Source organism: Notamacropus eugenii, chromosome 5 (assembly GCF_028372415.1).
Source record: "Notamacropus eugenii isolate mMacEug1 chromosome 5, mMacEug1.pri_v2, whole genome shotgun sequence".
NCBI classification, from domain to species: Eukaryota; Metazoa; Chordata; class Mammalia; order Diprotodontia; family Macropodidae; genus Notamacropus; species Notamacropus eugenii.
Window position 1 is genome coordinate 100,943,772 of NC_092876.1, and position 23,248 is coordinate 100,967,019.

The 23,248-nt window shown below is 36.6% G+C and overlaps 1 protein-coding gene across 1 annotated transcript in view; it reads left to right on the forward strand.

The window, feature by feature from the left end:
- FREM2 (FRAS1 related extracellular matrix 2) overlaps positions 1-23,248 on the forward strand; it is a 240,500-nt gene that overhangs the window by 91,355 nt on the left and 125,897 nt on the right. The window contains exon 3 of the mRNA XM_072610422.1: positions 16,483-16,629. Within this exon, the coding sequence (XP_072466523.1) occupies positions 16,483-16,629 (147 nt within the window). The remainder of the gene's footprint in view (positions 1-16,482; positions 16,630-23,248) is intronic.

The following is a 23,248-nucleotide window of genomic DNA, read 5'->3' on the forward strand; positions in this document are numbered from 1 at the left end:
AACAACATGGCCAGCCCATCAGAGTTGCACTCGCTTGGCAGTTCAGCTTGAGCAAGGACTTCAGTGTCTGGTACCTTATCCTGCCAGGTGATCCTCAGAATCTTCCTAAGACAGTTCAAATGGAAGCAATTCAGTTTCCTGGCATGGCATTGGTAGACTATCAATGTTTCACAGGCGTCCAACAATGAGATCAGCACAACGGCTCTGTAGACCTTCAGTTTGGTAGTCAGTCTAATACCTCTTCCCTCCCAAACCTTTCTTCAGAGCCTCCCAAACACTGAGCTAGCTCTGGCAATGCATGCATCAACCTCATTGTCAATGTGTACATCCCTGGAAAGTACACTAGCAAGGTAAGTGAACTTACCCACAGCATTCAAAGCTTCTCCATTTGTTATAACCCATGGTTCCATGTGCGGGTAGTGTGGTGGTGGCTGATGGAGCACCTGTGTTTACTTGGTGTTAATTATTAGGCCAAAATTAGCACAGGCAGCAGAGAATTGATCCATACTTTGTTGCATCTCAGCTTCAGAGGCTGCATTGAGTGCATAATCATCCACAAATATAAAATCATGCACCAACACTGCCTCCACTTTGGTCTTGGCTTGTAGCCTTTTCAAATTGAAGAACTTACCATCAGTATGGTAGTTGACCTTGATGCCGTGTTCATCCTCACTGAAAGCATTTGACAACATGGCTGAAAACATCATGCTAAAAAGCATGGGAGCAAGCACACAGTCCTGTTTCACTCCATTGGTGACTGGGAAGACACAAGAGCATTGTTCACTAACCAGAACTTGGGCAAACATGCCATCATGAATTTGACATGCAATAGTGATGAACTTCTCTGGGCAATCAAATTTTGACAAAATTTTCTATAAGCCCTCACAACTAACATTGTCAAAAGCCTTGGTCAGATCTACAAACATTGTGTACAGACCTCTATTCTGCTCCTGGCATTTCTCCTGGAGTTGTCGGGCAATAAACACCATACTGACTGTTCCTCAGCCCTTTCTGAAGTCACACTGACTCTCAGATATATGACCACCTTCTTGTAGGATCAGTCTACAACTATACAATGGAACTAACCTGCTCACTTCTTTATTTGCCTGTCTGAGGAAAACAGTCTGTGCAATTTTATTGATAAGGTGATTTCATTAATAAAGAGTTCTTTGGTACGGATCCAAAGGACAAAGTTATAGCTATGTTTTATTCAACGTAGTTAGTTTGGAGTTCATAGTTTATGTTGGCTTGAATTGGAGAGCTAGTTTGCTTTTTATAACTAGATCAAAGGCAACAAAGTGTAGTAGAACAGTAACTTTTGGAGGCAGAGGACCTTGGACAACAAATTCTTGCTTGTGATACTTAGTGCCTATAGTAAGAGGAAACCATTGAACCTCTCTTGACCTCAGTTTCTTCATCTGCAAAATAAGGAAATTGGGTTATGTGGTCTCTAAAGCCCACTTCTGGCTCTGTATCTGTCATCACATTATTCTATAAAATTCACCATTTTCTAAAGGTGTATCTAAGAAATAAACTTATAGCTTTATTCCTATGGGATATTTATGTAGACATAAAATTTTACTTTCCCAGAAGAAAAATTGATTTTCTTGCCACATTTCAGTTTCTTTGCTTTCTGTAGCAAAATATCTAAACAAAGAGCTTTTATATAAGTCCAGAGCATTTAAATCACTAAAGTAGAATTGGGGGATGGAAGGTGGGGCTCTGTTTCTAACCCTGGCATAACTTTAAAGGCATCTGAGCAGTCACCAAAGAGTTTGTCCAATCAAATATTAAAAGTTAAACATAGATTACTTTGCAAAATTAATCTGAAATAAATGAAAAGAAAAAGCATAAAGCAAACATTTGTGGCATTTGTGCTAGTCTACTCAACCTATTTCTTTCATTTGTCATATCGCTTAAGCAGGACCAGAGGTAGGGTTAGAATTCTAGACAATGATTCCCTTTCTATAAGAAGTGTAATCTTTCAGACAGGAAAAACTGTATGTGGGGTGTGTGTGTGTGTGTGTGTGTGTGTGTGTGTGTGTGTGTGTGTGTGTGTGTGTGTGTGTGTGTGTGTGTGTGTGTGTTTGGGGTGAAAGGTGACTCACATTTTTTTTTAACAAGGGAAGTCAATTTCAGGGATGGGGTTGGTCATCCATCATAGGAACAGTGGCCAAGGGACCAGGTGTGATCCAATATATTTCTTTTTACTTTAAAGCCTAGAAATTTTAGACTTTCCAATCTTGATTTTGCTGTTGAAAACAAAGACCTTGGGTAAGATCATGTAACAAGCTTATGTGAAAGGAATAAAACCGAATCAAACTAACCCTTGAGCATCTCTCCAGGAAGTTCGCATCCATTCACAAGAAAAACACTCTTGATGGCTATCTGTCCCTCTGTTAAATTTACAGTCACAGTAGTAGCCAAAGAGATTAATGAAGGGAATAACTAAAACAGCAATTATTTTGTTTTGTTTTCTCTTACAGGTGACTTATAAAATAACTTTTAATGAAATCCCCAACCTTTGATTCCCCACCCACCCACCCCTTTCTCATCCCCTTGACTGTTTTCTGTGGTATTTTAGGGGGAATGAAGTAATTTCCAACAGCCCCAAATATGACCCAGACAGTAATTCAGGTTAATTGCTATGGATTTTGTATATAGTAACGTGTGGGGCACTATTTTACAAATAGGGATCAGAAAACAACCTCACATCACAGAGAATTAACCAAGTAAATGGTGCTAAACCGGTTACTCTGCGGTGGTGACTGAGAAGTGCAGCTTTCATTTCCAAGGGGAGTCTCCTTTTGGGGGGGAAGTTGTCTGGCGCCACAAAAGGAATTAGGCTATGATTGGAGCAAAGACCCGAAGGCTATTAAGTTTATTTTAAGAAAGTGTTGCCAGAGATCTAATAAATTTGTTTGTAGCTGCAGGCAGTGTATGCATGAAATCTTGCTGAGCCAGGTGGTGGGTTGTATATGCATGAATGTTCCTTGTTTTTTTTTTCCCCTGAAGTAGGCAGAGGGTGTGGATTTTTCGAATGAACTTAATTCAGTTCTAGGTAAAATAGGTATTATTTCAACAAACAATTTCCTCACAGTGTATTCTTTCACTTCTATTTTTAAATCTATTTGCATCTGCAAACTTTGGTGGGAATAAAATTATAAGAAAATACATGAGTAATATTAATGAAGGAAACAAAAACTATTCTATAAAATTGTGGGGGGGGGTTTCTTTAGTTTGTTTGTTTTTCCTCTGAAATCTTAGGGATACTCTGGGGAGGGGAAGCTGCCAGTAAATATCTTGAGAAGGGAAACAAGAAAGGGTTACTACCAACTATATTCTACTCTCCAACAGGAATTCCAACAATTCTAAGATAGAAACAAATACACAATTTTTTGTGCACACACTTTCAGCATTAGCCTTTATACATACACACACATGAAGATAATATATTGTCTATAATATATATGTACTACCTATATATCTGTACCACCTAGCTGCTATCTATTTATACATATATAATAGCTACTGAAAAATATTTTTTTAATTTTTAGCTAAGTAGTTTATATATGGATATATATATATAGCATTTATATAGCTTTTAAGGTTTGCAAAGTACTTCACAAATATACCATTTTATTCTCACAAGAACCCTAGGAGGTAGGTGCTATTATTACCCCAATTTTACAGATAACAAAACTTAAGCAGACAGAGGCCAAATGACTTACCCAGGGTCACACAACTAGAAAATGTCTGAGGCAGGAATTCTTGAATTCAGGTCTTCCTGAATTCAGGTCCAGTGCTCTCTATCCACTGAATCATCTAAATGTCATTTAATCCAAGTTTGTCATTTTTAGGTGAGAAAATTTTATATTCACTCTGCCGGTAGGATACATGCTATTTCACCTGTTCAGATATAAACTCTTTCAGGGCTGGAACTATTTCATTTTGTCTTTGTCTCCAATTAATTGGCACAGTTCCTGGCACATAACAATCTCTAAATAAATTCTAGATCGATTGATTGTTCTGGGCCATGAGCTGGTTAGTAAATGTGTGTGTGTGTGTGTGTGTGTGTGTGTGTGTGTGTGTGTGTTTCAGGGAGTCACTGATCCCAGATTCAGACCCATGTTCTCTGATTCCAGAAACAGGATTCTCTTTCCTGTACTACGCTGCCTAAATCAAATGTATCAGTTTTGAATATAGTAAGAATTAAATCACTTCCCCAGAAAAAAGAACATGTGCATAATACAATATGTGCTATAGATAATGCAGTATATAGTAACTCATATTTCTATAGCACTTTAGAGTTTATAAAATATGTTTCTCACAAAAACCTGGAAAGGAAGGTAATAAAAATACTATCATTTTCATTTTGCAAATGAGAAAAGTGAAATTTTGTGAGATGTTAAGTGACTTTCTCCAGGTAACAGCTAGTAAGTATGTGAGGGGGACTATGAATCCAGTTATCCTTACTTTCATTGTATCCTTCTGAAATGTGACACATTTCATGGGCACATGTGCACACACGTACACACACTTATTCAAAAAGATATTTGGGTATTTTTCTATCTCTAGAATAGTGCTGTGGAACCCCTGATACATGAAGTGACTGGATCTCATATGCTGTGGTTTTGAAAATGTAGCATTGACTTTATAAATCTTTAATGAAGCTGGCAACCATTTATTAAAGGCCTACTTTGTGCCAGACCCTTTGTTAAGTGCTAAAGACACAAAGAAAGGCAAAGATCATCTCCAACCAAAAAATGCTCACAGTTTTGTGGAGAGAAAACATGCAAACCACTATATCTAAACAAGATATACCCAGGATAAATTGGGGATCATCATCAGAGAGGAGGTACAAGCATTAAGAGGGATCAGAAAGGGTTTCTTGCAGAAGGTGGGATTTTAATTGAGACTTTTCCAGGCAAAGAAAATAACCAGTATAATTGCAGGGTTGGGAGATAGTGTCTTATCTCAAAGGACTATAGAAAGAGGAAAGTATTCTATCAATGTTATTCTTATTCTGGTGTTTATATGTCCACTCTTTTGTCTTTTTTCATCTCTGTATTTGTCTCAGCTTCTGTGGATGTATGGTTTGGGTGGCAGGGGAAATACTCTTACCAGCCCAGTGACAGAATATATCGTCTTTAGGCCTTAGTAGGGAGTTTTCATGAATTTCTATGGCTAAGACATGTATGAACTTACGGCCAACCTTCTAAGAAGCTTCTCCTACCAGAGTTGGGAAACCTGCAGCCTCAAGGCCACATATGGCCCTGAAGTTTGGAGAGAGTCAAAGGGCCACACTTGAGAACTTACAGGGCCACATGTGGCCTTGAGGCTGCAGGTTTCCCACCCCTGCCTGCCCAAAAGGATCATTAGATAGGGATCTCATGATCTCTCGCTGGTCCCAGTGTCTTTTCATCTTGGAATGAGCCACCACAGCCTGAACTACATTGTCTTAGTCTTGGAGAATTCCAGGATCACCTCCAAATAATTCATGAAGCATCAGAGTAGGACTTCAGTCAAGGCCATTTATATTAAGGGTAGCGTCAAGTTTAGTTTCTAGCTTTAACTTCATTCTGCACATTGACAAGCCCTAGATTTCCCACAATTTATTTTTTTGCTCAATTAGAGGGAACCAGGAACTTGTATATTTCAACTAGTTGTTAGTGACTGAAGGCCTGTTTTCTAGAAAGTCCCTTTTAGAAATTCAGTGGGCACCCTGGAATTACCCTCGATCAAGCACGAGCCAGAGTTGTCACACCAGTTTTGTGTTTAAAAAGCGTGCCTCATCTTCTGAGGAATCAGACAAGGCTGTGTTTTTAGGGAGGGTTAATTGGAGGTTGTGATTCTTTGTTGTTCTGAAAAGGTATTGAGTTCCCATGGCCTATAAGAAGAAGTCATTAGACCAGCTGGAAAAGTTCAAAAGAGGTCTTTTCATCAAAATTTCTGTAGCTTTTTAGTGCTAGTGTTTGGGGACAAAGCATTTGGGAGTGTGGTTTTCAGCTGTCGGGCACCTGTTGTGTGGATTTATGACATCGGTTAAGTACTTTAATTTGTTTCAAATGAGATTTGGTGAGTAGCTTACAATACATCACATTCTGTCCATTCTAGAAAGGCCTGCTATGGATCATATATCATTCAGAGTTAAATCTGCTTTTGTTTCTATCTGCTTAGATCAAACAGAGGAAAAATTTCTGAATGTTTATCAGTTGAAAAATTCTGCATTTTGAGGACTTTAAATCTCTACAATACAGTGAGGAACTTGCCGACAGGAAGGTTCCAAGGTTCAGCTCCAGACATTTCCTTGCTGTGGAATCACAGCCATGTTACTTTTCTGGGTTTCAGTTTCTTCATGTGTAAAATGGGAGTAACATCTATCTCACAGCATTGTTGTGAGGATCAAGTGAGATAATGCTACACGTTTTCACACCATAAAGCTCTGTATAAATGTTAGCTACAATTTATTAGCTGTTATGTTTTAAAATGTGTCTAGGTGTATCATATATATTACGTCACATATATTATATATACACGATATATATGTATATACACACAGAGTCTGCTGATAAATTAGAAATGTTGTCATAGTTAGTATACCACACCTCAAAGGAGAACAGTCATAGTAGATGAAAATAGAATTCTCAAAATTTACATGTCAAACCAATGTAGGTTTTGAGTAAATAATATTTTGTATAGATATCAGAGACAGTTTATATTTTCACTAGTATGTAATCAGAATTTAATTCCATGCAGAATTAAGTTCATATCCTAGATTTAAAAGATTGATGACTTCATCATTGTGGTTATTTCCTAAACAATTCAGTTACCTTGGTAGATGCTCTTTGTGAGTTACGTTGCTGGAAAACGTTCATCAGTTGTTGTCAGAGAACAGGTAATGAAACATACTTCCTTCTCCATGTCAGTGAGGTGATGGACAATTAGGACAGAATATTGTATCAGACATAGTCTTTGTATTAGATGTTCACAAAATCTTATTATGAAAGGATTCATTTGAGTGGGGTGTGAAAAAGCCTATGATTTAGAAACAAAAGGAACAGCTTTATCTCAAATTTTATATATAATAAACATATTATGTCATAATGTCACATAATGTATATATATATATTATAATGTGACCTGTAATACAATAATGCATAATAAATAATTACTATATTTACCACAATATATTATTACCATCACCAGGTATCCAACTCTTTAGTGATGCATCTCACAGAATTTTGTTAAGCTGTGATCAGGGAATATGTTTGTACCAAAAACCTTTCTGAATTGTATATATTTTGTATTTGATTATATGCATTCATGCTATTTGACCCCAAAGAATGGAAGTTCCTTTAGGGCAGAGACTTATTTTTACTCTTGTATTCCAAGCACAGTGTCTAGCACATAGTATGCAATTAATAAATACATCTTAATTGATTGATTAGTATAATTTATTTCTTAGCATCTATTAAGAGCTCTGAGAACAATTGAGCATCTCTATGACATGATATGGGGCACTAGAATAGGAATTTACTGGATGTCTAGTTAAATGCCATCAATTGATCTTGCGTATACCTTGGTTGGTCATAGTTGTTTGCATGTTGTCTCCCTATCCTCCACCCAATCGGACTACAAGTGCCTTTAAAGCTAGTAATGTTTTTTTTTAATCTTTCTTTGTATTCTTAGCACTTAGTACAGTGCTTGGCACATAGTAGACTCTTAATAAATATTGTTGACTGACTATAAAAGTTCCAGGTGTGACATTTGTACTAACTTTGCACAGTTATTACAATAGCCAATGATGGGACCTCAGTGAGTAGTATCACCGTCTGAAGTTTGCTTTTTTCTAGAGTGTGTCTTAGAATGTCATACTTTAAAACCCAAGCAGGCTGGTAACCAGTGTTTGGTATTTTATTTCATTGACTCAAAAGCCTCATTCTCTTATACGGTACAGTCCCACTGATCTGATAGACCCCCAGAACTCTCAATCTTCAAGAACACAGCCATGAATTTGGAACTGTGTCCAAAATAAGTAAAACTCTCACCAATTAAGAAAATGGCTGTTATAAAAGCCCAGGTACTATTTTTTTTTCACTAGGGAAAGAGTTAAGAGATTATTATCTAGCTTTCTCTGGAAATGTTCAGATCTCCATGGGTTGCTATGGACAGCTTGCCAGGACCATTAAAGAAGGATAATTGTGGAATCTGTTAGTCATAAAAAAACAACAGTATTGAGATGTACAGGTTAATAATAAGAAAAGACTCAGAAGAAAAAAAGTATTTGGTCCAGACTTGTGATTTTTTTGACGTAGAGAGCTGACAATCCAGAAAGTCCCTCTACTGTTACAGATAGATGACTTTTGTGTAATTTACAATCTCAGAAAACTGAGAGGTTAAGTGACATCAAGAGTCAGAAGGTCACAGAGTCACACAGCCATCATGGGTCAGAGATGGGACTTGAACATAGGACATCTTGACTCCAAGCAGATAGTAAACACTTAATAAATGTGCCTTCCTCTCTCGATTGGTGAGCTCATTTGCTCCCATGGGTGCAATTTTCATCTTCAAGCAGATGATATAAAAATCTACTATATGTGTCTGGTTTCAGTCTCTTTCCCAAGTTCCAATCCCACATTATCACCTACCTGTTGGACGTTTCAAACTGAATGTCTTGCAGCTATCTCTAACCCTACTCACTATATCACAGTGCCACTTCTGAAAATAAATTCCAGCTAGAAAATTAAAGTTTAGGGACCATTTAGATCAGAAACATGATTCATGCCAAGAACCTTGAAGACATTACTGTTTTATAACATAGCACATTAACTGATGCTCATAATCTTCCCACAGATTATCAATAGAAGACAAACTATGTTAAATTATTCAATATGTCTTGTTTGCTAAGACAAAAAGAACAATATAATAGAAAGACCTTGGAGACATTTTTCAATGAGATGCAGATACTAGGTTTTAAACTTTTTTTTTATCTTTACTACCAATCCTTTTATTTAATCTTCAGGTTACTTTGGGAGTTTCCTCTTCTCATATTTGTGTTACAGATACTCATCTAGGATGTTAACTAAGGAGGTCATTGATTTATGATCTCTGGAATATTTACATAACTGCAAGGGCTATGATTGAAACCTGAATGAAGGAAAAGCATCATGGGCAACACAAGTACATGTATTAATGTAAAGAAATTTTGTAAGAGTGCAATTGTCAGGGCTCGGTAAGTGCCTGAGCACTCTGGGAGGGAGAGCTCTGGAATGCCTACATCTGACCCATGTCATGTTAACAGGGCAGGCAGAATGTTGGGTATGCTCAATTTCACTTGTCTAAACCTCAGCTGAGTCCACTGTGCTCTGGGGCCGCCACTCTCCCCTCTCCATTACCAAGTGAAACAGCCCCTTGGACCTAGACCCCAAACCATGTGGGAGTTGAAAAGTGGGAGGTATGCTATCCTAGTGAAAAAAATGAGAATAAGGACACAGTGCCAGTATTTAGAAAGGCTGAGGGAAGTTGTAACCAAGAAAGAAAATAAAAATAAGGACTTTTACATAAGTTAACAAAGCATGACTGAAATACTTCCTATCTTCCTTATTCCTAACTTTCTGGACTTCAGAATCATCCCATCTCTACTGCTGGCTCATTCTGGAATTTATCTTAGGTTTTCTAACCCTGGAATAGCCTACCAGTACTGCTCAATATTTCTCCACAAGGTCTGCCCCTTTTTCCCTTTGGCAAATTTCTCCCAGAGCCTCATTTTGTGGAAGGGCCCAGGTCAGGCTGCCTTCTTTCTCCTTCTGATCCTGTGACCGAGGTTCTAGACCTTAAAACTAGTCCCTCAAACTAGATGCCCTCTGCCCCTTCCAATCCTTTTTGTGTGTTTTCTTCCCTGGTTAGAATAGAAGCTCCTTGAAGGCAAGAAATGACTTTCTTTTTGCTTATATATTTGTATCTCTAGTGCTTAGCATAATTTCTGACATGTGCAAAGTGCTTCATAAATGCTTTCTTCTTATTATAAGTATCATTTTTTCCCATTTTGCCCATGGTCATACCCCTAGTGTTAACAATGAGATTTGAATGCAGATCTCCCAACTCCAAATTTTGGGTGCTCAGCATTCTACCAAAAATATCCTGTGTGCTAGAGATAAGAAAGTTACAAAACATATTAGTGCCTTACAAAAAAAATCACTCATAACAACTCTTACCCCATTTTACAGATTAGGAAATTGAGAGTGAAAGAAGGAAACTTTTGCCCATAGTCACAGAGGTAATTTTAGAGTCAGGTTAATAGAATCACAGATTTAGAGTCAGAAGGGACCTTCAGAGTCATCTGCTTTATCCACCTTGTTTTATAGATGAGGAACATGAGACTCTGAGAGGTTGTGATTCTTCAAATCATAACAGGGAATAAGTGGGAAAGTCAGGATTTAAACTAAAACTCTCTGATGTCAAATCATTTTAAACCTGAAATCCAGGACTTTGAAATTAAAATTAAAAATAATGAAGTTACAAAGGAAAAAAAGCTTTGACACCTACAAGATTGGTTTGGTGTGGGGGATACTAATGTATTGGATGATTACACAGTAAAATGGAAAGAACGGTTGATTTAGAAACAGAGGACCTGGGTTTAAATCTTATTTCTGCCACGTCCTATCTATGTGACTCCTGGGAAGTCAATAACCTCTTTGGACCCTTTTCCTCATCTGTCAGATAAGAATATCAGACTAGATGAACTCTAAGGGTAAGGAAGTATGAAACAGCCTGACAGGTATGTTCAGTGAAGGGAAACCTCCTATTCTCAGTTTATCATTAAGGTTATTCAAATGTGTCCAACCCTTTGTGAATCTGTGGACCATACTATCCATGGAATTTTCTTGGCAAAGCTACTGGAGTGATTTGCCATTTCCTTTACGAGGGGATTAAGACTAACAGAAGTGTGACTTGCCAGGGTCAGGCAGCTAGTAGGTGTTTGAGGTCGAATTTGAAGCCAGGTCTTCCTAACTCCAGGTCCAGTGTTCTATCCACTGAGCCATCTAGCGACCTCTGTTCTTAGCCTCTATTTCTTAAAAAATCATGTTAATTCAGCACCCTCACATCCTCTCACCCTCCTCTTCTAAATCTTCTTCAGCCTAAATTCTGATCTCACCATTAAAATGAAGCTGTCCTCTCTAAAGTTACCAAATGATCGCTTACTTGTAAAATCTAAAGATCTTTTTCTCAATCCTTACCTCTCTTGACTTCTTTGCAGCACGACACTGCCATTGTTTCTTTCTTAACTATCCCCTACCCTCTAAGTTTTCAAAACTTTAATCTCTTCTTCCTAATTGTCTGAGGGCTCATTCTCAGTTTCCTTTGCTGAAACTTCACTCATGTCATGCTTTTAGAACTAAAGGTACTCCCAATGCTTTGACCGCTGCCCTTTTCTCATCTTTTTTTATTCTCTCATTTTGTGATCTCATTAGGTCCCATGGGTGCAGTCTTCATCTCTAGGCAGATGATGCAGAGATCTACTGTACATAACCAGTCGTAGTCTCTCACCCGAGTTTCAATTCTACATTATCAACTATTGGATATTTCATACTGCATGTCCTGTTGATATCTCTTAACTCTGTCTCTATGAGTAATGAAAGTCCCTCATCACCTCTGCCTCTTAGCATCCCTGGCTTCCTTCAAGACTTAGTTCAAACATCACTTCCTACAAGAAACTATTCTTGGTCCATTCAGTTACAGCTGCTTTCCCCTTTAAGACTATCTTCTATCTTCAGGACATGTATTTTATGTGTACCTATTTATGCAGGTTGTCTCCATCTCTACTACCTCTAGCACTCCCTTAGAAGGTTAACTTTCTGAAGGCAGGAACTGTTTTGGCTTATTTTTGTTTTTTGTGCTTCTTGGGTTTTTTTCCCAATCCAAAGTGCTTAGCCTATTGTCTGGCATTAATGCTTAATAAATGCTTGCTGAATGGATTGGAAGGGGAAAACAGGAGTTAAGGAGGAATAGGAAATGAAATTAAACAGATTTGGACCTCTTTGTCAGAAGCTTGAAAACCACAGATGACTAGACTTGATTTTATACATTAGGAGGGCACTGTTATAGGTTTTTAAGCAGAAAAAAGACAAGATGAAAACAGAGTTCAAGGAATATTGCTTGACAGTGGTGTGGAAAAGGCAATGGATGGAAGGAGGCTTGCTAGGGAACTCAGTTATTAATTCAGTCATAAGGGGATAAGGGTAATTAGAGCATAATTTTTACAAATTCAAATTCAATAGCTGTTAAAGTGGTTACTACGTGTAGAGCATTGTGCTATAGTAGATAGAGCACTGGTGCTGGAGGCAGCAAGACTCCAGGTTCAAATCCACCCTCAGACACTTGCTAGCTGTGTGACTCTGAGAAAGTCATTTAGCTGCAGACTGCCTCAGTTTCCCAAGAACATACAATGAGGATCATCATCTCAACTGCTCAGGGTTGTTGTGAGATAAAAGGAAATAGTATTTGTGAAGTATTTAGCACAGTGCCTAGCACATAGTAGGTGCTTAGCAAATGTTTTTACCCTCCTTGACTCCCCAAAGAGTATATGCTCTAGCTAGAGGTAAATACAAATCTAACACTAACTAATACAAAGTGGGGCACTATAAACAAATAAAGTGGGCACACAAAGAGGCATTTTGTTAGATAATAAACAAGGAAAAATTATTTCTGACTGATGGGAATTTAAAAAATTAGCTTTGGAATTGAACTTTGAAGGATGCATAATTTTTTTTTATTTTTACCCAGATTGCTTGTTTCTTTTGTTTCTTCTTTCATTGTCTTGTGTTTAGTTGTGAGGCAAGTTGATTATTTTTGTCCCATAAATATGATTTCATACCTAGAATGAACTAACTGTAGTTTTAGACCACAGGGACACTAGAAAGGAAGGAAGACTTGAAAACACTTCTCCCGACTGTGTCCATGTTTTAGCCCCATTTCAGAAAGAAATTACTTATCACAGCATTGTTCCTCCCCGCACTTACCTTTCTTAGAAACAGTTGGGAGACATCAAAGGAAGTCATAATAAGAAACACTGTGAGGGGAGTGCATTCATCTGATAACCATTTTTCCTTTCTTTTGCCAAGTATAGGAGCTTTCACATTAGAGATCACATATATTTTCTTTTCTTCTGTTAGATGGACAGCTCCATTTTGCTAGAAAGGTGGGGAAAGAAAGCTTTGTCTCCCCAGCACAGAAGACATTGGCATCTGTGTGCCCAAAGGAACAGGGTGGAAAGCATTCTGAGAAGAGACATTCTTAAGTTGCTATAATTAAAATGAACTAAAGTGCTCCCCAGAAGAGTTCAACTAACCCAAAACAATTTTTATTTTTTTTAAATCTTGCTTTTTTTTTAAGTCACAAATGTTCCCTTCAATCAGTAATAGAGCAAAACTTGCTCTGCAGCAGCCTCTTGTGGGGAATTAAGAATTCATAGCAATATGTGCCTTACTAGTATGCCACAGCCAAGGCTAAATTGTGGGTAAGGGTAAGTTAGGGGTGTCTGTTTTGTGGTTGTCATAGTAGAATTCTTCTGGTACTTACCTTCCTTGCTTCTCCCAATTCCCATTTCTCTCTCCGTCTTTCCCTCACTCTCTTTTCCCCTCTTTCCCTTTCTCCCTCCTTCTCTTTACTTATTTGTCCCTCCCTTCCTTTTAACATATATAGTTTAATAAATTCGGAAAAGAAAAGGAAAATAAACATGATCTCCTTTGGAAAAATAAAACAATGTGATTACAGTTCTACCGCTCTAGCATTTTATTATTGTTCAAATATGGTAAGGCACTTCTTCTGAGGGAAGGGGGCAGATATGTAATTTCTTCTATGCAGTGAACTACCTCTGATCAAATTCCCTCTACCAGCATAGATTAGTGACCATTCCTCAACTTAAGTGTTAGGGAGTTGTCTGGGACACAGATGTTAAGTAACCTACCAGGTTTCCAGAGTTCATATGTATCAGATGCATGACTTGAGTCTAGGTTTTATTAACTCTGAGAGCAGTTGTCTGGTAGTTACACCAGGGATGTGTTTACATGAGGAGTTCCCAGTTCCAGCCAGATGTCTCATGAATGTTCCTCATCAATTTGAAAGAACTTTGAAGGTCTTTATTTCTATAATATCTAAATGTTTGAGCACACACACATTTTGTTCACTTGTGTCCAACTCTTTGTGCCCCCATTGACTTTATTGTCCTTGAGGTTCTCTCAGCAAAGATACTGGAGTGGTTTGTCATCTCCTTGTCCAATGAATTAAGGCAAACAGAGGTTAAATGACTTGCCCAGAGTCACTCCAGGCTCAGCACTCTATATACATATACACATATATGTATTCAGATATATATGATGATATATATGGTGATTCTTAGTGTATGCTAATACACATATATGTATTCAGATATATGTATATGTATATATATATATATAAATATATATAAATTTCATTTTAAATAATTTAATGAAATACAGAAAGAAAAATTCCTATGAAATGAAAATATTTTATTTATATTTCCCATCTGATCAACAATTGGAGAGGCAACAAAAGAGCTAATTATTCCAAGGGACCAGAAGTTCTCTCCCTGCAGTTCCCCCCTCCCCCAAGAGATCCTAATTATATTCTTGGTGGTAACTGCATTTGTAGCAATGGAAATGTTAAGTATATGCTTTGATAATTATGTTGACTATAAACACAGTAGAGAAATATTAATACTTATTCATTTAATCTATAATTATTATTATAAAACTGGCTATGGAGTTGAAAAGTAAATAGCAGCATACTTGCATATGCCCTGATTGTATTTATTTCATTTCCGTCCTGCCCTGGGGCAATGGTGCCTTTAAGTGATACATACCCTAGGTAGCTAAAACTTTTTCCAATTCTATAAAAATGTGGAATGTACTCTTTTTTAAATTATTATTTTAAACTTAAATACTCAAACTTAAATACAAAATAGGAAAAGGAAAGAAGCATTTCCATGGCTACAGAAGAACGTAAGGGAGAATTCAAAGGATACAGCAATAAATTTCCATTTCAAGAAAGCCTATATAATAAGTACAGCACATTGCATTCAGAGCTGTTCATCTCTTCTTTGCTTCCTTGGGAGTTTTCTTTTGTTCTCTGTTGTGTATTTTTTACTTTGTTCCTTTTCCCCTTTTCTCCCTTCCTCCCCCAAAAAAGGCTACAATTAAGCATGGAAGTACATATCTATCTATATCTGTATAGATATAGATAGATTTGTATATGTATATGTGTATATAGATAACATCTTCCTTCATAAGTCCAAGTCTTTCCATGTTTTTCTAAGTTCACCAACTCATCATTTTCATTACAGCATATTCCAACCTTATACTGTCTAGTTATTTAAAATAATATTAACACTTATCAATATCACTGACATAGTGTAGTTTCCCTGTTTTCCTCTTTTTATTAAATCTGTTTTAGCTTTAACTTTGTCTAAGACCATGATTACTAGCCCTGCTTCTTTTTGGAATGCACTTCTGCATAAGGATACTTAGTTACACTGTTCTACGATCAAACCAAACAAAGCAAAGCATTAAAGAACTCAATAATTATTAATAACAAAACATAAAGATTGGTTCCTTACTCATCTGTCACTTAGCAGAATAGTTGCGCTACTAAATTGTTTCCACTACTTCAATATCTTTTATTGTCAAGTCATTTTTCTACTGATTTTCGTGAAAAATTAGCAATTTGTTCCACTGGAAATAAATGTTAGTCTCCAAATGTAAATAAAACCATATTGAAGAAAGCAGCAATTTCTTTTAAAATCAATAATACATATGTATATATTATACATATATTTGAGAGTAGTAATAACATTTAGAATATCAAGAGCAATTTCTAAGTATTATTTTTATTTCTATCTAAGGAAAAATGATAATGATTATTTCACTCTGCCAATCACACACATTGAAAAATGCCCCAGCTTCTCTCTTCCCCCTTTTTCTTATCAGAAGAACATGAAGTTCTGCCTGGTTTTTCACAAATGCTACCATTTTAGTATAATGTGTTAATCTGCTAGTTTTTTAAAAATGAACAGATAGAACTTGGATGAAGTGAGAGGAGATACAAAGATACAATAAAACAAGACCTGGCTTTGAGTTATCAAATAGCACATTTATTGACTCATCCAATGGTAAATGAAGTTATGGGGATTATATATACCAAAACTCATGACTCAGGGAACCAAAGAATTCTGTAAGGCAAGGTAGTTAGGAACTGGAGAGCAAGTTATTACAATGATTTTTACATTTTATAAGTTTAAAACTGTATTAAACTGCATTGTAAGAAGATATTAGATGTAATTTGTATCTTTCTTATGCCAAATTATGGTGATTCTTAGTGTATGCTAAATGTGTTTACTTGAAATCTAAGGAATATATAGAGAGAAAAAGGATACCATTTTGATTTTAATATTCTACCTTCCAGGGGGAAATAAGTTGACAAACCAACATTTTCATCTGAATTGGGCATGGATCTCCTTGGAAAAAGAGTACCATCTGGTGAATGAAGACTCCAAATTTCTGGATATTGTCCTCAAACGAAGAGGTTACTTGGGAGAAACGTCTTTTGTCAGTAAGTTCATTTGGTTCTTCCATTCTATTTCCTGTTGAAAATGTGTACTTTCTTTCCTAGCATGGGAATTTCAATGGAATTTCCTGGTTTATTTCTAAATCTTAGCAATGTATAATACCAGCTAAATTCTTAAACTGAGTATGTGACTACAGATTTATTCTAATGTTTAAATGCTATGGCTTATCTTGAAAAGTACTGCCCAATGGGACTTGTAATGAAGGCTCCAAGTCTCAAGGTCCTTCCTACTCTGGGTCTTTTTTGTAGTCAGGTGCTGTTTTCAGTGTGTAATCCTAGGGCAGGAACAAAAGACAAGGGATATCAGAAATCTGTTTCTAAAATACATCCTTCTTACAATACTCTGTCTTCAAGTGACCCTCAGAAATATACTTCCAAAATGGAAAGTTGTTTCTGCATACAGGCTTGAAAACAAAGCAAAATAAATGGCTCAAATATATTAGATGGTAGGGGTAATGTGCTTTCTCTATGTTTAACATCTAGAGAGCTTTAGGATGTAGCCATGTAATTAAACTGTTCAAGTAGTTGTATGAAATCTATGTGAACATTCCTTTGATAATGAACAAACAAAAAACCATTCAGTAGTAACTCATTAAGCATATAGGAGGAACTTCCTGTCATGGGTTGCACTTGAATGCTCAGGTGAGCCCTTACAAGTTCCAGAGGAACAAAGCTCACTAGACAAAGGAAATGTTCTGTGTGCTTTTAAAGTCATACTCATGGTGGTATTGTAGAGCATCGCATAGTTATCATGCTCTGCCTCCTACTCATCTCTTACATTAAAAAAAACACATAACAAAACCAATGCTAAATAGAAGAGATAACTCTTCTTCCATCAAATTGTGTTTCAGTGCATGCAACTATAAAAAGAAAAAAAAGGGCATGTTTATGGTTTTAGGTAGTAGTGTGATAGTCAACAGATCACAGGGTCATAACTTAAAAGATGGAACGGACTTTTTAGTTCATCCAGACCAAAGTTATCAAACACATGACTCATAGGCCCTTGAATTGGATTTTTAAAAATTGAAATATTTGACAAAATTAATAGAAATATAATAGAAAATAGATAATGTTAATATGTGGTTTGATAAGTGAGTTAGCAGCCCTCAGGGATCCTCTCGTGTAGTTTAGTGGCCCTGTTTATATTTAAGTTTGACACCACTGATCTAGTCCAAGCATCTCATTTTTCATATGGGGAAAGTAAAGAGAGAAAAATTAAGGGAATTACCCTTAGGCCACTCGAGTAATATAGCTATCATTTCCACCCTAGTAGGGAGAGGGTGTTAGGGGCATGGTGCCACCATTATCTGGAAAATCCATGTACATTTTTTTGGCCTTCTCTTAGGACCAGAGAAGAAGCCCAAATTGTTATGACATTAAAAGCTGAAATATGTTGATATTTTACAATACTATATATATATATATATATTTTACGTATTTCTTACTTGCTAAACTTTTTCTGCGTCTGCTGGTCTTCACCTGTCATCTGCAGCTTTTGTAAAACTCCCCCAAAATTACCATCTTATTTCATATACCAATCTGCAATATGTTGAAACCACAATCAGGGAAATTGTGATGTAGAAGGGATAACTGTAAGTGGAAAAAAATGGAATTCAATCAACAGTCACTCAACAAACATTCAGGTACATGTCCTCTAAGACAGTCGGTCAACAAATATTTAAGTACCTACAGCTCCTTTGCTGACTACACTGTTGCATGCCTGTGAAAAGTGAACAGTCTATCAGTGTCATGCCAGAAAATGGAATCCCTTTCCCTTGAATTATCTCAGGAAGATCCTGAAGAGCACTTAGAAAGATAAGGTACTAGGCAATTAGGTCCTCTCTTGAGCTAAACTGCCAAAAATTTAACTTTACTGTAGACAGCACAAATCCAGTGCCAAACTCATGCTTACCAAAAAGACTATTCTGTGGAAAACAGACAAGATAAGCCATCACGTCGTGGTCAAAAGAAGTGGTATAAGGACACTCTCAAGGCATCTGTGAAGAACTTTCATATTGACTGAGACATGGGAAACACTGGCACAGGGCTGTCCAGCATCACATGCCCTCATGAAAAAAGGTGCTGTACTCCATGATCAAGGCAGAATCACAGAAACACAAAGGAAACATGAGTTGTGCAAATCCAGAACCACTTTCCCTCTAAATGTTCTAATGGACCACTTGTGCCCAAGCTCTGTCAGTGCTTCCAAACTCCTATTGGGCCATCTATTGTCTTTTTCGAAAACAAAGGACAAACAACAACGTTAAGTACCTATTATATGCCAAGCACAGGGGTGTATAAAAGGATGATAAAAGACGATGCCCCCTTTCCGGGAGCAGTGGGAAAATTATTCATGTAACTATGTACAAACAAGCTATATGTAAGATAAATTGGAAATAATTAATAGAGGGAAGGCACTAGAATTAAAGGGAAGTGAAAAAGGTTTTCTTTATAAGATGGGAACTCTCACGCTGGAACTTGAAGAAAGTTAGGAAAATCAGGAGACAGATATGCTGCCTCCAAACCCATTTTGAATGGCAATAAAGGAATCGCAATAATATTCAAGAGTCCTTTCAGATTTCAAGTTATGATCCTACAATCAACTATAATTTGTCTTTGTACTCACATTGCATTGTATAGATATCTTCCAGGCCAGATGAATAAGAAGACCAGTTATATTAACGATACCTAGCTTACATTTTGGGACAGCTATGTGGTGCTGGACCAGAAGTCAGAAAGATTCATCTGAATTCAAATCTGGCCTCAGAGACTTATTAGCTGTCACTTAACCCTGTTTGCCTCAGTTTCCTCATCTATAAAATGAGCTAGAGAAGGAAATGGCAAACCACTCCAAGATTTTTGCCAAGAAAACTCTAAATGGGGTGAGAAGAGTCAATTATGACTAAATAACAACTGAACAATGACAACAAAAGCTCACGTTCACATATCATTTTTAAGTTTAGAAAATATATACATCATTTCGTTTGATTGCTCTCCACAACCCTGTGATATTGGTGTCATAATTATATCCATTTTATATATGAGGAAAATGAGGTGAGAAGAAGGTTATAGGGATATGCCAAGGTCACATAACTTTTAAGTGTCTGAGGCAGAATACTAACTCCAGTTTTCCTGATTGCAAGTCTAGATTCTATCCAGTAATTCATCTAACCTTTTATGTAGGAACTCTTAACCCAATTATCGAAAGTGGAGGAAAAACCAATAAGGTCAATTTCATTTGAGAGTAGACACCAGTGTCACAAGACTAGTAAGCAGTATTAATGATCTCCTGGATCCCAATGTCCTGGAATGTTTTCTGTTTTCTTTGAAGACAGTTAAAACACAATAAATAAATTCGTTCCCTCTTTAGGTTGGAATTTGTAGCTTAAAAAAATTACCTTTCCTTATATATCTTGCTTGCAGAGAGGTGTTTTCATTAGCTCTTTTTAGATGACAGTATAGTCACAAATGATTTTTGAATCTCTTTCCTGACTGTCATCGCAACCAAATGACGTAGTAATAACATATCAGGACAGTTCATTTTTCATACTTTGATACAGATTCAAGTTTGGGTTTTATTTGAACTTTGTGCCTGGAGAAGAAATGGAAGAGTGGTCTAAAAACAAATCTCTTTAGCATCACTTAGAATGTTTGCATCTGTTTACATTTTATGTGTTTTCTCAGAATGAACAGCTATCTTTACTTTATCAGTCACAACATGACCAGCTAATGATTAATCAATAAAGTCAACAGCTGCAGAATATTCTCAGTAAATGCTCTTTCAAGACATTGTCTTTGGTTCATTCTGACCTATTGGCTCCCTTTGGGTTGAATATTAAAACAATGAACAGTTTCATGCTTTATCTGGTGGCTTTATATTTGTTTTGTGTGATTATGTGGCTTTTATTTGGAACAAAGCATATTTTTTTCCCCACTAGACATGGATGTCATCAGCAGCAAAGATACAAGACTCTACCACTGTTAAGTGGTTAACCTCACAGAGTTACTAAATAACCTGAGGTGATATAAAATTGGAAACCTCCCTTTGGTGGCCCACACCTTGTCAGTCAGAGCAAACAGGAATAGGATTTAGCATGCCAGGGCCAGGAAGTAGAACTCAAACAGAAGAGTGGCCCTTTAGTCTTCAGAACCTCAAAGGGCTTCCTTTCTTTCCATGTGTGATTCATGTCCTTATGTGTGCCTGAAATATCATCTCCTTAATCAAAACTTTCTAGAAAAAACAAAATCAAAATGAAACCTTTTTCCTTTCACCAAGCCCTATGCAGCCCACTAATATACTCATGAATATTTGATGTCGCAGCTAATATCGGGGGAGAATAATTAGAAAATTCAAGAATTGTACTTGAGTTTATAGTTTTCTTCACAGTGGTAATTACAAAATTGCTTCATTCACAGGCCCCATTAGCAAAACAGAATGTGTATAAAACTTCACCTGCTTCACTAGCGAGCTAAAATATCCAAGGACCCACATTAAAGTACAGAGAAGCTCTTTCACACTTCCAAGTCCTAATGAGGGCCAAAGGATTTTGTTTAACAATTAATTATCTTTGGAAGAAAAGTATGAACTTTAGCACAACTCATGAATTACCCACCTGATTTTCCCTGTGCAGGTAATGTTTGGCAGAAATATTTCTGCTGTGTGTACATTTTACCATTTTAATGGATTTCTGAAAGAGGGGGCGAAATTCACAAGAGGCTAGTTTTTTTTTTTTTTTTTTCATTTAGCTTTGGACCTCATTACTTCTTGGAGAAGAAATAGAAAGAAGAAGATACAAACAAAGTTGTTTGGTTACTCTTTAGAGACTTGCATATATCCTCTCGTCCTAGAATTAATGAATATTTGACCAACCAATATAATTAAAGGTGGCAAATGAAAACCATTTAAAGTAGATGTGATAAGTAGAGTGCCTGACATATAGAAGGTTCTATATAAAAGCTGACTATTATTATCAGTATAGTCAATAAATGCATTGGTAAATCAATCAAATATATTGATATTGAGTACCTACTATGTTCACTTCCAAGTCACAGCATCCATTTCCTGATGTCATGGTCTTCTTCAATAACAAGGAACAACCAACAGCGTAAAAGTTACCTTCTAAATGCTATTTATGGGCCATCCAAGGAAACAAAGATATCTGTGAGGGCCCATATCAAAGTGGCCAGAGTGCCAGGCCAGGAAAGACCTAGGTCTAAATGCTGTTTTTGACAATTATGAATTGCATTATAATGAGTAAGTCATTTCACTTTTCATAGAAATATGTAAAATGAAGATTATACCTATACTTCCTACCTCCCAGGGTTTTACAAAACCCTGGCTCAAATTATGATATATACTTTTCAGTGTTTAAATTGCTTACATAAATGTCAACTCTGATTACCCCATTTTCAAGGAATATTCATCTGGGTCATAAAGTAATATTAATACCCCATATATGTTATTTTATATATCTTATAATTTTAATCAATAGAAGTATTTTCATCACATTTTATTTGCTTTATGTTCAAGAAAAAATCAAACTGATTATATATGTACATATTTATATATATGTATATGCACATGTATATATATGTATATGTGTGTATACATATTTTGTATATATATGAAATATACATACAAACACTTCTTTTAGCATGGAGTCCTATACTTACTCCTTATGTTGTGGCTTGACTACATGACCAAAAAGATCAGTAACAATTGAAGGGGAACTGAGAGGAGGCAGAGTAGGATCAAAGGGTGCAAGTATCCAGTCTGAGATCCATCATTTAGCCAGAAAACTTTTCAGAGGTCAAAGCCAGAAGTCAACTAAGTAGTTTATGCCAAGGATTAGGTAGAAGGTCATAAACTGAATAAGGGAACAAAAGATTCAAAACCAGAAGGAAATCTCCATGTAAAACATTGGGTGGATCAGAGGGCAGGGGGGACTCAGGGAAGAATGGAATGGAGAAAAGTATAAATTGTAAATGAAGGGCATTGCAAAATAAATTTTTTTATTTTTATGGCAACATGCTAGCCATATTCATCTGGGGTACAAGTAACTTTGGACCTGCCATATGGCAAGATTCAAAAATATCCACAGGTTTTATATAGTACTGCAAAATCTCATGAAAACTCACCAAGGAAATTTTTTTTCCTTTTTAGTAACTATTAATCTATGTCTGCAAGTTATCATAACTTATTTTCAGCAAGATGAAAGATAGTTCTCACTGGGGAAACAGATTTGTAGTTGGAAATATTGGACTTTAATTTTTTTAAATGTCATTTCCTTTCACTACCTTCTGATCTACAAAAATAAGAATATAATGTCATTTTTTTCAAAAATGGGCAGCACCTATCAAAAGATCAGTATTAACAAGCATCTTTTGCCAACACTGCCCCTGGGAATAGAGAAAAGATCCCATCAAACAGTGACCAGTATATATGCTAGAAATCTCAGAAATGACTCTCCCTTTTATCAGTCAGTGTTGGCCCCTAATTGAGGTTAATCCCAGAGGTGTTGAAAGCTATGCCAAGTGTATGAGGAGTCAGAGAACATAAAGGATGCTCCATAACATTCTACAGTACAGCATGCCTGTCTAATTA